Genomic DNA, 14,934 nt, shown 5'->3' on the forward strand with positions numbered 1-14,934 from the left:
CTGCTATCGAAATCGATAAGGTTGTTGTAATTGTTATCGGTTGTTTTATCGGCGTTGTTGGTTTTTGGTTAATTTGGCTTATCGGCCCTTATCGGATTTCGATCCTGGCAGGCCAAGGGTTTAAAACAAAAAGTCCTTTGGTTTCGACGGGATTCGAACCCGTGGTCCTGGCGGGACCGGCTTGGTGCAAAGCCACTGCACCACGAGGCCGCTAAATTGGTTATAAAAAGCCGAAAAACCAAAAAAAGCTAACGGGTTAATTAAAACCGGGAAATTAACGGGGGCTAACGGGTTGGTTTAAATTAAAAAACCTAAAGCAAATACCCGAAAAAATATTACTTTTTTTACGTAATTAAGTACGAAAAATAACATTTGCAATTACCGGTTAAATTTAAATATTTAAAAAAACGGTTAAATATTAATTATTTACGGTTACAATTGTTAAAATTATTAAAATGGTTATTAAAAGCGCAAAAAAAAAGGAAAAGCCCGCGGCCGTAAAAAGGGAAAAAAAGCCTTTTTATATTAACGCAAACCCACTTTTTGGGGTAAAGCAAAGCTTTATAACCAGTTTCCCCAAGCGCCGCCGGGTATTAAAGCGGTTTAACGAAATACCGTAAGCTACCGGTTACTTACAAAATTGTACGCGCGGCACAAACGGCTTAAAACAAGCCGTATTAAAAAAAGGCAATATGTTAAAAGCACGGGCAAAACCGCCCGGCAAAAAGCAAAAAGCGTTAAAAAAACGGGCAAAACCGTTTGGTAAAAAAAAAAAAAAAAGCGTTGGTAATTAACCGGGCACGGATTTTCCCGGGAATATGCCGGCAAATTACCGGTATCGCGGCTAAAGCATAACGGCAAAATTAAAAAAATAAAATAAAGCTTAAATTGCACGAAAGCGCATAAAACGCAAAAAATTTATAAAACTAACCCCGCGTGCCCGAAAGGGCACGAAAAAAAGGGAAGTTAAAAAAAGAACAATTTTTGTAAAAAATAGCACTTTTGGTAAGAAATTTACGAAAGCTTAACAAAGGAAACACCGCATCCGGCCCGTAACCTGGTAACTACCCGCCTTTGCACCGATCGACCTTTAACAAATTACGAAAAGTGTTAACTTAAATTGGACGTTGCGATAGCACGCTTGGCACGTTAAAGCGAAGCGGTTAAAATTAACAACGACCCGCGGTTTAGCATTAGCTTGCCAACCAACAAGTTAGCTTAGCTAACGCAATCGATGCTTAAAAAAACCGCGCTTTGTTTAAATCGGCCCGGAAAATGTCGAAACGGTACGAGCTCGTTGCGAACCAGCAAAATTTGGTCGTATTTGGGGACAAAAACATAAAGCCGATCGGTCGAACGCTATATAACAAATTGAAAGATTTCGCCCGTTCGAAATAAAAGCGCACGAGCTTAGTGCGAAAAACGGCGTGGGCGTTATACGAGGGGAAAGCGCTCGAAAAGGTGGTTAACCAAATTGCCGGTTTTGTAAATAATTTGGAAAAATTGTCCTTTTGGAAGCGGTTTGCTACAAGCTAGCCGAAGTTAAAATTGAAAAGCTGGAAAACGAAGCGAATTTAACGATACTAAAGGATGCGGTACGGGGGATCGACGCGGCTTTATCGGATACGGCCGCACAAAAAATTGCGGCCATCGCAAAAAAGAATTTGGCTAAAAGCGTTAATACCGAAAAAAGCGCGGCTGTTTAAATTAACAATGTATTTACCGAAACAACCTTTTATCGTAAATTCCGGGTCGGCGACCAAATAATTAACGCGGTGGAAACGGTATTCGCGAAAGGGCGGTTAAAAGTTTTAATTGGAAATACATACGGAAGCAAAAGGTTTTGGAACCGTTAAATGGACGGAACCTTTTACCCTTAAATAAACAAAGCATGTACTTCCCCTTATGGCAATGGTCCCATATCGTCGACATTATTATTTAATCGATCGAGTGGGAATAAAGGCGGCCTTAATAATTCCAGCGCTTTGGATTTGGAAAAATCCCTATTCTACCTAATCCTTTACTGGTTTAACTAGGGGAGAGCGGACGGGATCCCGTATATTCCAGTATGGTCGTATGTGCTAATCCCTTACTATTAGCATTACTATAGCTTTAGGTATAAGTCAGCTCAAGAAATTTGGCATACGTTACGGGGAGTGGCTTTGTGTTAGAGATGGGTTGATACAAAGTTAGCACCTGTGGCACAAACAATTTCCTACCGGCAATATGCGTTAGTAAGAAAGGGTTATGGAAGAAGATGGGGTTTAAGTTAAACGAGAGGTACCGTGACAAAAATGGGAGACAGAGCCCGACTCATTGGCACAGCACCCAGCGAGGCACCCGGTTCAGGAGCCCGATGTAGTGTAGTTTCCTCCGGTTCTAGGCCAACGGCATACCTACACTCATTATCGTCGTTGCCGCCGGGGCTGTCCCCGGGCCCGTCGCCGTCTCGATACATTCCACCTCGCGCGGGGCGCCAGTTTCCACTCTGGCCGCCGTCCATCAGGGATGCTGTTAGCCGTGGCGCGTTCGACCCGTACACCTCTCAAGGACCACAAACGTTAGTAGGTGGGCACGTTGACCGGAAAAACTACGCGGACCTCCAAACAAAATCCACGGTGCGTTTCTCTACGAGAAAGCGTATATAGGGTCCGCCCTAATTGGGAAAAACTCCACCGCGCTAACGTTTGCGATCCTTGAGAGGTGTATATGTGCTGTAGTATCCTAGCCTTGGTGCAGCTTGCCATTTTATATCGTGAGGTGGAAGCAGGCCCCGCAAGGTGCTGGGAGATGGCAGCACTTGGATGAATCGGTTCAGGAGATAACCCAAGAACGGATACATATGAACCGTTGGCCTCGGCTGATGGACAGCCAGATAGGCGGGGGATTATCCATCGACGTTAGGTCATTGGGAGTCGTGTTGAGGACGCGTTATCAGCAAGAGGGAAGGAGAACGAATGCGGCTCGGATCTGTCCTCGCGAGACGCAGGCACGTTTGTGGAACTGTGCATGTTTCTCAATAAAGCTTTCCATGGACAGAACGGTGGCAAGGGATTGGGCGTGACGTCCGCGAGAGAGTCGACATTATTGGTCGGCAGTCCACCCCCTAACGATTACTTCACCACCACTCGCAACATAGGGAAAAGTAAGAATGGCAGTGTATCAATTGGACATATGATATTGTTTACATGGAAGGAGAGGTATTTAAAGAAGTTCACCAATTAGGCCATGTGGTGATCCCGTCACGTCATGGCAAATAGAGAAACGGAGCCTGTCCATGCCGGGCCACACGGCGGCCGGGAGTCCGCTCACATCGTCCTCTCCCATCCTGGTCCTCCCTCCTTAAGATCCTCTCTCCTCTCCAATGTCCTCCTTGCTTCTTGGGGCTTTCATTTTCCTCAAGGCTTCCATTTTTCTCAAGGCTTCCCTTCCCTTTTACAAAATACTGTGATGATCGATTGGGTCCAGATTCTACATATAAATCATTTTCATACGTTTATCTGGTTTTTGCTTACAGTTCCATAGGCCATCGTCTCGCACCCGAAAATTTTCTGGCACTCTATCCGACAAATGTGGGCAAATTGCCTCTCAGTGACCCAAACAAAATGTGGCTGCCTCATCTTCATCATCCCATTCAATGATCGACTGAATTCCACGGCGACTGCTCCAGCGACCGTCCCATACAAATGTAACCCATGGGCGTGTGCAGGATGTTCTGTGTGGGGTGGCGAAGAGCGAGCCACTCGCGAACGAAGGTGGCCGGATCATGGGCAAAAGTGCTCAACTTCGCCTCTTGATCAACAAGTTCCGCCGCCGTTGGCCGGACAAACTCCCTCAAGGCGTCCCATTCGTCGGCATCGACGTACAGCCTACCCGCTAGAATGCCGACCTCGAATCCAAACCACTGCGGAAAGGTGTGGCCGGAGGGCAGCTGCGGCAAGGTGTAGTACTGGAACTTGTTGAATGGTAGCATTGCCTTGGTGGTCGGCGCGGCGTAGGAGAGCATGTGCACAGGCGGCTTGCCAGCTGCGATCGTAAGGCGAAGAATGGGGATGATGCGCTCGGCCTCCTCCGGGATGACTACAAGGGCGGTCTCAGTCGAAGGACTCCAGAGGATCCACTTGACGGGGCGCTGGGAGCCGAAACTGTCAGTACGTGAAGCAAAAAGCGAGCCTCTAGCTAGCTTTCGGGGCCGCCTAGCTATAATCTGGGGCTGCATAATATTCCCTTTCTTTAACGAGAGAACTGTGCTTACCAAAAAGTTGTCTGCTACGTCCGTCTTCCCGGTCCCGCTTGCAAGCTTGACCGTCCGGCCATGCTCGGCCGAAACAAAGAGTTTCGAGCCTGTTTCGCGCACGCCAAATTTTCGGCCAACGCTTGTCCTGCCGACATAAGCAAATGCATGTTCATAAGCACCTCGGCTGCGTGGCAGGACTCCAGTGCGGACAAATTGTTCAATTTCCAGGCGGAGCCCCGGGAAGACAAGAGGCGTGTACCGCGCAGGCCTCTGCACGTGGCTCACTTGCTCGACCTGGACCTGTACTTCTTGCTCCTGCTCCTGCTCTACCTCTTGCAGGGCGTCGAGATTTGCACTGTGGCGGACGTTAAATCCAGCGAGTCGGTCCATGAAGGCACGCAGGCGAGCATCGGAGATGTTGGGAGGCAGTGAAGACGACTCGGTGCGCCCTTTTCCGCCGTACAACCGCTCCAGGGTCTGTCGCTCCGGCTTCTGGATAACGGCGAGGAGCTTGCTGCGTTGCTGTTCTGGAGCGCCTAATCCCTCGGCTGTATCCTGATGGTATCTCCACTCGGCGTCGGTGCGACGACAAAAGTCAACACCTTGAGACACGTAGAGGCTTTGAAGGTCTTCAAGACCGCGGCAGGTCTGCTCAAGCAGCCACGAGATGACGTGTGATGAGTCCATTATGATCCTGGGGGGGACGGAGCAGTGATTCCGTATGCTCTGGTCCACGTCGGGTGGAGCCAGGAACACGACGGACTGCGTAGTCCGTAGTTGGCGGAGACGCATAGCGGCTGCCCCGAGAACGGAGTTGTGTTAGCCGGGTATACACATTTTGGCTCAGCGGGGACGGAATGTGATCCAGGCAAGGCTCACCTTGCATGGTGAAGTCCTTTGTCTGTCCGAGCGCAAGCGTCAACGCGCCGCACGCGTCGGCGGGCAATTTCAGATCAACGCCTCGTGTGTGAGCTTCATCGAGATATACAAGGCATCCGTTTAGGTCGTCGGCGAACCGAGTAGCCAGAAGCGGCGAATCCTCCTTGCCCTCATCGCGGTAGTGCACCCAGGCCCGGTCATCTTGACCAAAGTAAATGGCTGCTTTGGCTGCGGAGTCCTCCTTCAGCCACGTTTGGGCCAGCGTTTTGTTGTCAATTTCGAGGATGTAGGCCCCCGCATCGATAAGGATCCTAATTCCCCATTCTTTAAGCCTCCTCAGCAGGCCTGTCTCATTTAGTCGATTGCGGTCAAAGTCGTCCACTGTGACGCGGTACCCTCGATTGCGCTCCTGCAGCAGATATGTGAGGACCTCGGCACTGGTTTGCCTGAGGCTGGGCAGGTCGTCCTGCTTAATGGTGAGGGGGAGCATGGTGCGATTGTCGTTCGTGCCACTGAAGCCCGTTGTGCGAGCAGTGTTCATCTTTTGGTTCAGCAGAAGAGGGATGTCCCAACCGGAGGCTTGGAGTTTCACTTCGAATTGTTTCGCATGCGGCGGGAACACAAAATGGTCGAGGTAGTAGTTCACTGCGACAAGGCTGTGGCTCAAATGGGTCCACAGCTCCTCTATTTGGGCGCCGTCCTCAGTGTTGATGGCATTCCAATGCCGCAGGCTCTCCGGCAGTCTGTTGCTGCCCGTGATCCAGGCCTCGTACTGTTGCGCCGGGTCGGCTGATTGAAGTACGTGCTGCAGGCTTTGGAGGAGTTGTGGTTCCGTTAGGCCCTTGTAGTAAAACGCCAAGCAGGTGAGCATGATTGCGACGTCTGGGTGGCCAAACTCGGCGTGCTCCGAGGGGATGCCTTTGGCCTCGAAAGGAACGGCGAGAGGGTCGCGCAGCGGATGCAGCCCGTATTGTACATTCCACCGCTTTCCGAGGCAGGTAAGCAGGATCTTGTTGGTAAGCTGACCGCGGACCACCAGCAGTTTCTGGGTGCTCGTCTGCTCGTCTTCAAACGCGCTGACAGCTTGAGCAAATGTTTCGTCGCAGAACTCTTCCTCTGTAAGCAACCGTCGGATGGCCTGGATCTGCGCGCCTGCTGGGGACGCCAATGCCGAATCGGTGGGACGTATAAAAGGGCAGCTGCCGCCGCAGATGCTGTCAACAACAAGCTTTATGGTAGCATCCTCAGCCTCTCGCCTTAGGAACCGCATCATGGGGAAGGATGCAGGGCTCTCCAAGCCTAACACGTCCATTCCGGCGGGGTGCTGTCGGCGCAGTGCCGGGACATGGTCGGCGACCATATCAAGCAGCGCCTCGGCAGCCTGCCAGCGGAATGGCTGTCCATCCACATGTGTCCGGTGACCGCCCGGGTAATTAAGCTGTGTTTTGACAGAGAGAGTGAAGTCGCACTCATCAAGCACGTCGCGGGACTTCCTGTCGAGCCAGAGCTGGATCTTGGACATTTGCGCTGCCTCTTCTGTCTTCCCATCTGCTAGATGCTGCCATGCGCCTAACTTGAATGAAAGTATGTGCTCGTGGCTAGTCAGAATGACACCTCGCATTTTGCCGGCGTCCAGATGCAGCTTGGCGTATAGGTCCAACATATCCGGTGATGTTTTGGTCTTACGCGAGAACGGGATATGCCGTATCTCGCGCCCGACAAGGCCTCCCAGCCGGGCCTGCGCCACTTGCGCTGTGGCCATGAGCAGCGCCTTGGGGACAATCAGGCGTGCGAGTGTCTTTCCGTCAGCCAGGGCTGCCACGACCATGGGCACGATAACAGAAGTTTTGCCCTTGCCCATGTTCATTTGCAGCACGCTATTCTGGCCCGAAATCGGCGCGATGATGGCCCGGGCGACATCGACCTGTTCTGACCGGATAAGTAAATCGCCGTCAATTTCAAGAAGTAGCCAGTCGGTGGCTTCGCGATGGGGCGACCAATTCTGATGGCCTGGGTTGCGGAGCTCGTCATCAAGTGCGGGTGTGTTATCTCGGCGCAGTGCGCGTCGCATGCGCTCTAACTGCTGCAGGGCCGTTAAATTAAGCCCGTAATGTACGAGTGCTTTTTTCATGCTTGGGTCGCAGCCGTTGGTATTTAGACACGATGCCGACCGCAGGAGCGGGAGTACGACCATCGGCGTCTCAATGCAGGGCCACATGGCTCCCAAACGAAGCCAGGGGGATCTTGTGTCATTGGCGGCGAAGGCGTCAGCGAGCTGGCTCAAATCGTCCGCGACCACATGTCGGAGTCTCTCTATGCACCTATCGAGGCCTGCAGCAGTTGGTGCTTTGGGGTCATTGTGGGAGGAGTGAGGCGTCTGGCCCACGCCGTCCTCGAGTGCCTGCAGACTCTGCAAGAGATCATTGCCGTACCCCTTGCGCAGCTCGTCGCCAGCGGTCGTGAAATTGTTGAGGATGGCTCGAAGCTCAGCTGTTTCGGCCGTGGTGGAAGGTACGCTGGGGGCATTAACAGCTGTCGGCCCTGTATTGCTTGCCGCGAGTCGAGCTGGACGCATGGAGAAGGGGCGGAGCAGAGGCCCAGGCTTGAGCACCAGATCCCGAGCAGAGAAGGGAACGACGTCGCGGTGCGAAACTGGCAGGTGGGGGTTCTTCTTGCCCGTCCACTTCGCGAGCCTGGCACCGTCCAGCGAACTTTGACACGAGTCCAGGATCGCCTGCACACGATTGACAAACCCCTCAAGCGCATCATTATCTCGCCTGCGCTCCCACTCGGCGGCAATCTTCTCCAGTGCTAGGCCAAGGTCAAGCACCTCCTGCGCGCAGTCGTCCGTCGACAACATGTCGGAAGGCGCAGGCCACTGCCCCAGCAATCGCCTGGAGAACTGCTCGGTTTCCCGCTCACATAGCGCATTGTGCTGCTCCACGGTCCGGCCGACCGAATCAACCACCTCACGGAACCCCCGCTCTTGGTAGTGTGAGCCCCTCCAAGTCGAGCACGCAGACATAACCAGCTTATTCAGCTCCTTTGATGAGGGTTTCCCGCGTGACGGGAAGTCCGTGAATTGGGTGCGGTCCGGCGGCTGCATCTGTTTCAGGCTGCTAATACAGGCAAAAGCGGCCAGCGAGTGGACGATGTCCATGTCGACAGGACCAAACGCCAAGAGTCCGAGCCGGAAGAGCAAAGTTCCCTGGTGCTGCTTAACGTCAGCTGCCTGGCAGAACTGCACGATATACCCCCACTTCTCTTGGATAGAACCCTCGATCTGGTCGAGGAGAGGTGTGTTCGAGGCTGTTGAGACGCCCTTTGACCGTGGCTGGAACCCTCCTATTGGGCTGCTCTGATCCCAAGTCTCAAGTATCGAGGCCAGCGTACTGTTCATGTGCAGGCCCTCGCAGCGTCGAACAACGAGGCGGGCCGCCTGGAACACCTTTTCAGCTCTGGGTGTTTTGACGCGGTCCCGAGGTGTGTACCGGATGGTGTTATTGCGGCCAGCTTTGTTATCGCCAGTACCATTAACGTCGAAAAACGGTCGTTCGTACAAACGCCTTTGGAGTTCTCCACGGCGGTCGAGCGGTGTTGCAGGTTGAGAGAGGCTCGAGTCGTGCGCGGTGTGGACAGCGGCGAAGTCCCCAAGGCGGTTGGACTTTTCGATAATGTCGCGAAGCAAATCACGATAACCGTCGTGCTGGATTGTTGTGGTTAAGTGATCATTCCACACCACCTGCTGCAGGCGCTTAAGCTTTGGCGGATAATACTGCCTGCGTGGAAGCATCTTTTCAAAGCACTCGAAGCTCGACTTCAAATTCGCGTTAATGGGGGTCCACGGCTGGACAATGCCTGAGGCAAGGATGGCGAGCGCCTCTTCTGTGCCCGTTCGCTTCGTTAACGGATCAGGGAGGCAGAAGGATGTTAATGCGTGGCAGACTGCCTTGACGAAAAGCAATTTTGGTTCCGGCGCACACGTCAGCCGGCCCAGTAGGGTGTCAATCCCAAACCGGCCGTATTCTGTGGCGCCCTTCATGCGCACTTCAACATGCATTCCGAATCGCCTCCAGGCGGGAATGCCCAGCGGAACCAGAACGCTGCGCTCCTGGGTAGCCACGTCCCGCACCACGATTTTGCTCGCTAGGCCGTACCACGTCCCGGCGTTTTGGTCCGGGTCAATTTCGGCTCCGAGCTCCTCACACTCTAGGCGACCGCTCTTATTGACTCCGAACGCGAGGTCTAGCCGCCGCAAGGCCACCATCAGTCTTCCTGTCGCAGGCTGGTAAACTGTAAGCGCTTCGGGCGTTTCAAAATGCGCCAGGATGCGTTCGACGGAGGCAAACACGGCCGATCGCGGGTCGACCAAAGTTACTTTGCCACGAAGCGCTCGCCGGTTATCAACGTCGACCACCCAGTCACGCGGACGCTTGCGCCAGATATCGGGGGCACGTCGGACCTCGAGACACCGGGTCCCCAGATTAAGCCAGTGAACACAGCCTTCCACCAGCTCAGAGGGGAGGTCAAATGACGAGTCCGGGCCGGCGAAGATGCGGCTGGGCACGAACTGAAGCCGACTCTGTTTCGATATCGACTGAATCACCACATTCTTCTCCCTGTCGAGGCCAAAGTGCACTTCTTGGCCATGTTCGCGGGTCACCAGCCGATGCGTCATTTTGCCCCCGAGGAATGGATACGTGAGGAGATGCTTGTCACCAAACAGGGTTTTGACATCGGGATTGTCACAGATTTCGCGGGGTAGTTTGCCTTGCGTCTTTCCGTTGACCAATAGGTGGCCCTCAACGAAGTTGTAATGCACGACCTGGGGGTGCCCTAGGATACGCTGGCCATTGCCGTCTTTGGGGTCCGTTATGACACCGACAATCCAGCGATCGTGAGAAGCGACGGAATCCCATGCAGAAATGATGTCGCCGTTGATAGGAGCGTCACCTGCCACCGGCGCTCCGGACCAGCTGGCATCGATGCCCCTGCCAACGGCCGCAGGATGTGCCTCGACAGACCTTCGCAGAAGAGGAACGAGCCGAAATGCTGTCATGGCATCACGCAAGAGTGCGTGCTTCTCCATGTGAGGGAGTTGGTCAATGTCGACACGGATGCTCTCCTGCAAGGCCACCGACCCTTGGACCCAGTGCGCCAGCTGCTCTGGGCTTAAGGTATAAACTGTGTGCGCCGGGTCGACATACGCGGCGAAGGTTCGACGGCAGAGAAGGCCTGCCCACAAGCAATATCCCGATGCCCGCTGGACCACGGCCGCATCCTTGGTGCTGCGCACCTGCTCGCCGAGCTGGACGGTCCAGCTAAGAGTGGCCTCCCTCGCCGTGTCGAGAAGCCCCTGTGCACGCCTGCGTTCTGTGGCGTCGGGCGCCAGCTGGAAAATTCGCAAAGTTAACGTGATGAGCAGCTCCATACACTGGTGCTCCCTCCAATTTTTTAGGATGCTCCCTAAGCGCTTTTGAACGCAATCTAACAGCCGCTCGACAAAACCGGGCTCCCTGAAAGACACGTGGGCCTGTCGCAAGACATCGCCACCCAGCCGCGGGCCGGCTTGGACAGCGAGCTGTGACAGCAGCTTCACCGTCTCCTGGCTGCTGAAGTTGAGGCTCGACGAGCCCAGTTGGACTAGAATCTGGATCCAGCGGCGAGTCGTGCCGGAGAGTAGCTCCTGGTGCGCAGCAAACTCCTGGCCCGACACTTCGGCTGGGCACTGATTGCTGTTTGCCTGGACCTCGTAGGATGAGGGTCCAGCGATTTGTGGTGCGGGGTGGCGGGCTGGCGGTAGCACTGTCGATCGAAGTGTTCGGGGGACGTGGACACCGCAGAGGTGCTCGAGCGTCAGCTGCTTGGCGAGCTCCCCCACCCAGGTTTTGGAGTCTTGGTCATAAAGCTCAAACCTGGCTGCGAGGGGCAGAATAACCTTCTCCATGGGCACTTTGCCGCCGATGAACGAGTAGTGGGTGTCGGTGAAGCACTTGACACGGGACGCCAGGGTGATCTTCTGCTTTTGCGTCCTGTCGCACATGTATTGCCCAAGCGGCGTGGCACTCAGCAGCTTCGCCGCCTCCCCTGGGGTTCCAATCCGACTAGGGTGCGCTAGGGACCTGAGAACACGCCAGGTGGTGTCGCGGTATGTGGCGAGATAGGCCGGGATGCCTAGTTCGAACAACGCAATTGCGCGAGCCGGCTCCGTGTCAGGAAGGTACGCCTCGAACACATGAATGCCCAGGCGTTTGCGAGCACGCCAATGCCAACACTTGGTGCACCCCCGAACGTCCCGTTCCCCGTACTCGTCAAAAGAGCACTGGCAGATCATACAATGATATTCCGAGGTATGTTCGTCGTATTTGTTGCACACGCTGGCCCACTCCACCTCCTTCATTTGCTCCTCGTAGTCGGACGCGGCCTGGACAGACTCCCCGAGGGCCTGCACCGCGCTCGATTGCGCGCTGTATTTTGCCCCAAGACAGCTATGGTTGTTGACTTGAAAGATGTTTCCACGCAAGGCCTCCGAGATTCGTCTGTCGAGGTAGATCTGCATCTCCTGCAGGCGACGCATATCGGACAGGTTGGGCAGCTGAAGGGCGTCGAGGAGCTTGGGCTCGAAGACGGGAGCGTACTTTTTGAGAAGAGGGCACACTGCAATGGCTGCCGCATCCAGCTGGATCCACAGGGAGAAAATTGTGAGCACCTTGAAGCTTTGAAGCACGGGATCTCCGTCGTACAAGACACTGGCCCTTTTGAAAACTTCATCGATAAGACGAGCAAGCTCCCGGCACTTCTCCTCGCCGCTCGAGTAGGAAGCTATATCGGCTGCACCATTCTTGCCACTGTCGAGGGCGGCCAGAGCGAAGGCCTTGTCGGTGAAATCCTGGGCTTGCTGGATGGCTGTATCGAGCGGACGAGGGAGATCAAGCGAGGCGAAAACAGCGCGAGACGGGACCTGGAATTTCAGCAAACTGTCCAGATACGCCCCGCTGTTGGGCAGAGAGAGTCGGAGAGAGCCCTCGTCAGCGTAGCGGGGAAGCATCGGAGTAAAGCGCTGCGTCTTAGACTTGAACGCGGCCCAAGCCTTGTTGACTTGGGTGGTGGCCTCGCGTACCGCTTCCTGGACAAGAAGATCGACCGAAGACAGGAGAGCTGTGCAATCCTCGACGCTTGACGGCTGCATCTGCTTTAGGTCCATTTGCAGCTTGGCCATGCGGCGACACAGTTTGGCCCGGAGGATGATGGGCATGTCTGGGGGCAGCGGGCCGGCCGAGTCTCTGAGGAGCCGCGCAAGCAAGATGGCAATGAGGCACTTATAGGCGAACCGGCCCTCGCTCTCTCCGAGACCCAAGCCCAGCTGGCGCCTGGCCGCGATGCGGAGGACGAGCCAGAACGGCAGACGGCGCCACGGCAGCTTGGCGTCGACCATGTTAACGTCGTCCCGCACGTGTTTTCGCAGCAGGTTCGGCTGTCTCGCCTCGCCAACGGCCTCGAGTATCGACATGAGCATCTGGGTGATAAGGGCAGGATCGGACGTGTCGCGCTCCTCGGCGACCGAGATGCCGGCCTTGGTTATCTGTGCGCTGAGGCTGTTCAGCGATTCCATGCTGGCTTGCTCAAGGAAGGTAGCCAGGCTCAGTTGGAATGAAGGGTCCTGAAAAGCTTCAAGAGAGAGGCGGCAAGAGCGACCGGGAAAGTCCCACTCGAGCGCGCGCGGGGCGGCGAGGACGGCAGTGGTGGTTGGCGAAGCCTCGAAGGCTTCAAACACGACCTGGTGATTGCCGTTGCTGTCACGTGCGTCAGCGCCCGGGCACTCCAAGAGGGTTCGTTACTGGGACAAGCAAATGCGGAAGACTTACCGAACCTGGATCCAGATGAGCAGGGCCGCGTTCTGTGGGGCAATATGGAGCACCAGCACGTTTCCGGGGCTGAGGCTGCAAAAATGAGCAAGCATGCGGGTTCGGTCAAGTCGGCCCAATTCGTTCAGGTCGTAACAGGCGTCAAGGGATACTTGGACGGCCTGGAAAGCGACCGACCAGGCAGGCCTCGCATGCGCTGTCGCCTTGTAGCAAGCATTGCTGATCCGAGCAAGCACGTCGTCTGAGACCCGCCAGGTATCCTCGTCTGGCTTGCCTGGCACCCGCGCCGGGAGGACCAGGTGGTTGAAGACGGAGAGTACATCCATCTTGGTGCGACGGAGCGCAGAGGTGGTGGCGAGTGATGTCGCCACCAGAACAGTTGTGGGAGAGATAGTTAGAGGTGAGGGAGGTAGGTCAGAACCACACGGAAGGGAAGAGAAAAGAAAAAACAACGAGGGCAGCAATCACAACGACGGGTGGCGATTATGGTGGGAGTGGCGGCTCAGTACCAGACCGCCGCATCATCCCTCGGCCCCGGACACTATGCCTTGCGATCTGGCCGTCAATGCTGTCGCCAGCCGATCTTCCTTCACTGGCCTCGACTGTTCCGGCTTTCGTACTTTCTTCGTTGCCTTAGCTGTCGCCGCCGTTATTGTCTACCGTCCGACAGGCCTTGCGGGCTTGGTCCTTGTTCGACTTTAGTTTCCGTCGGGGTCTCCGTGTCTGGATGCAGGGCTCTCACGTCGGCTGTGCGGCCCAGAGCGTCGGTCGACTGTTGATACAAGAAGCTACCAGTCAGTACAGGCCGCATTCCGGGAAACAGAGAGAAAGAGAAATGAAAGTGCGAGCAGGAACTTGCATGAACGCATAGCCTTGCGAGCTGCGGTCAGAGGCTGTTGCGGACCGTCAAGGAGGAGGCTTTTTCGAAGCGGCGGAGGTACGTAAAGAGAGAGACGCCAGGATCAGACTCCTGTTGGGGCCTATCTCGATTTTGCCGGGATGCTCGCGTAAGCGGGACGACCAGGCCGAGATTTCGGGCAATCGAGGCCCTGGGGAAAACTAGCGGCCAGGCGTTACGGCAGCGGCCGCTGGAACCCGAATAAGCTTGTTTCGGTATCGTCCGACCGAAGCGTCGGCGCGGCAATGAAGCCGTTACGAACGTGGATGGCGTTTCTGGGAACCCAGGATCGGAAGTCGTGGTAAGAAACGTTCCGAAGCCGTATCCGAAGGGCTGCGATCGTAGGATTCAAGCGCCAGAATGCGAGCTTTAGCGGTCGTTCGAGGATCGAAAAAATGGGTACGGGGTTTAGCCATTTGGTCGTAACAAAAAACCGTAGAATGGCGGGGTTGATAACTTGGCGGCATTACCCCGCCATCGACCTCAGCCGCATACGTCCGCTTTCCAACACTTTCAAGATCCTCCTGTCCCGCCGAAGCTATCGCTGGACCAGCGGTCGGCTATCTTACGGCCTCCATCGATGCGACAAGACGCGGTCGACAACACCGGCAGCTACGAGTACAGGCGCGGACACGACGCCTGCTTCCACCCGCGATGTTATCACTAGGGAGCACAGCCGCATTCACGTCGGGAATAACATTTACAATCACGCAGGCACAAACGGCAACCCCTGCCCCGCAGCTTTGCGGACCACCAACCCCAGACACGACAAGGCACGGATCGAATACCGATACAGGTTTAAAGGTCCTGCAGAATAGGCATAAGCAGAATCCCGGGGCTTCGGTCGTCGAGCGCTTGGCATGGGGGTTTTTCTCCACGCAAACGCAGGGCGGGGTGACCATAGCTTTTCCCGCCTGGCCATGTGTGAGCGATTTAACCGAGCTTGCTTCGGCTGGCTGGCCCACTTCATGTTCATACTCCCCACTTTTCGCCCCTCACGGAGCATGTGCCGGGGCTGTCTGTGACACAGCCCGACTCACCGGTTGTTGAACGCG

The 14,934-nt window shown here is 55.2% G+C and overlaps 3 protein-coding genes and 1 pseudogene across 4 annotated transcripts; 1 reads left to right on the forward strand and 3 right to left on the reverse strand.

Annotated features, from left to right (window-relative positions):
- Positions 1–138: 138 nt before the first annotated feature.
- On the reverse strand, positions 139–210 carry GGTG_20095 (annotated as a pseudogene). Its single transcript has one exon. The product of its transcript is annotated as a tRNA-OTHER (tRNA).
- Positions 211–2,150: 1,940 nt separating this feature from the next.
- Positions 2,151–2,503, reverse strand: GGTG_05053 (hypothetical protein; the record flags this gene model as incomplete). Its single annotated transcript, XM_009222852.1, has 1 exon — positions 2,151–2,503. The coding sequence occupies one exon, from the start codon at positions 2,501–2,503 to the stop codon at positions 2,270–2,272; it is 234 nt and encodes a 77-aa protein (XP_009221116.1). The 3' UTR covers positions 2,151–2,269.
- A 978-nt stretch (positions 2,504–3,481) lies between these two features.
- Positions 3,482–14,298, reverse strand: GGTG_05054 (hypothetical protein). The gene is made up of 5 exons (XM_009222853.1): positions 13,841–14,298; positions 12,982–13,753; positions 5,117–12,909; positions 4,256–5,034; positions 3,482–4,132 (listed from the first exon to the last, which is right to left on the reverse strand). The coding sequence occupies exons 2-5, from the start codon at positions 13,305–13,307 to the stop codon at positions 3,635–3,637; spliced, it is 9,396 nt and encodes a 3,131-aa protein (XP_009221117.1). The 5' UTR covers positions 13,308–13,753; positions 13,841–14,298; the 3' UTR covers positions 3,482–3,634.
- A 21-nt stretch (positions 14,299–14,319) lies between these two features.
- On the forward strand, positions 14,320–14,759 carry GGTG_05055 (hypothetical protein; the record flags this gene model as incomplete). Its single annotated transcript, XM_009222854.1, has 1 exon — positions 14,320–14,759. The coding sequence occupies one exon, from the start codon at positions 14,320–14,322 to the stop codon at positions 14,695–14,697; it is 378 nt and encodes a 125-aa protein (XP_009221118.1). The 3' UTR covers positions 14,698–14,759.
- Between the last annotated feature and the right edge of the window lie 175 nt (positions 14,760–14,934).

The sequence above is a fragment of the Gaeumannomyces tritici genome (genome assembly GCF_000145635.1).
Source record: "Gaeumannomyces tritici R3-111a-1 unplaced genomic scaffold supercont2.2, whole genome shotgun sequence".
NCBI lineage: Eukaryota > Fungi > Ascomycota > Sordariomycetes > Magnaporthales > Magnaporthaceae > Gaeumannomyces > Gaeumannomyces tritici.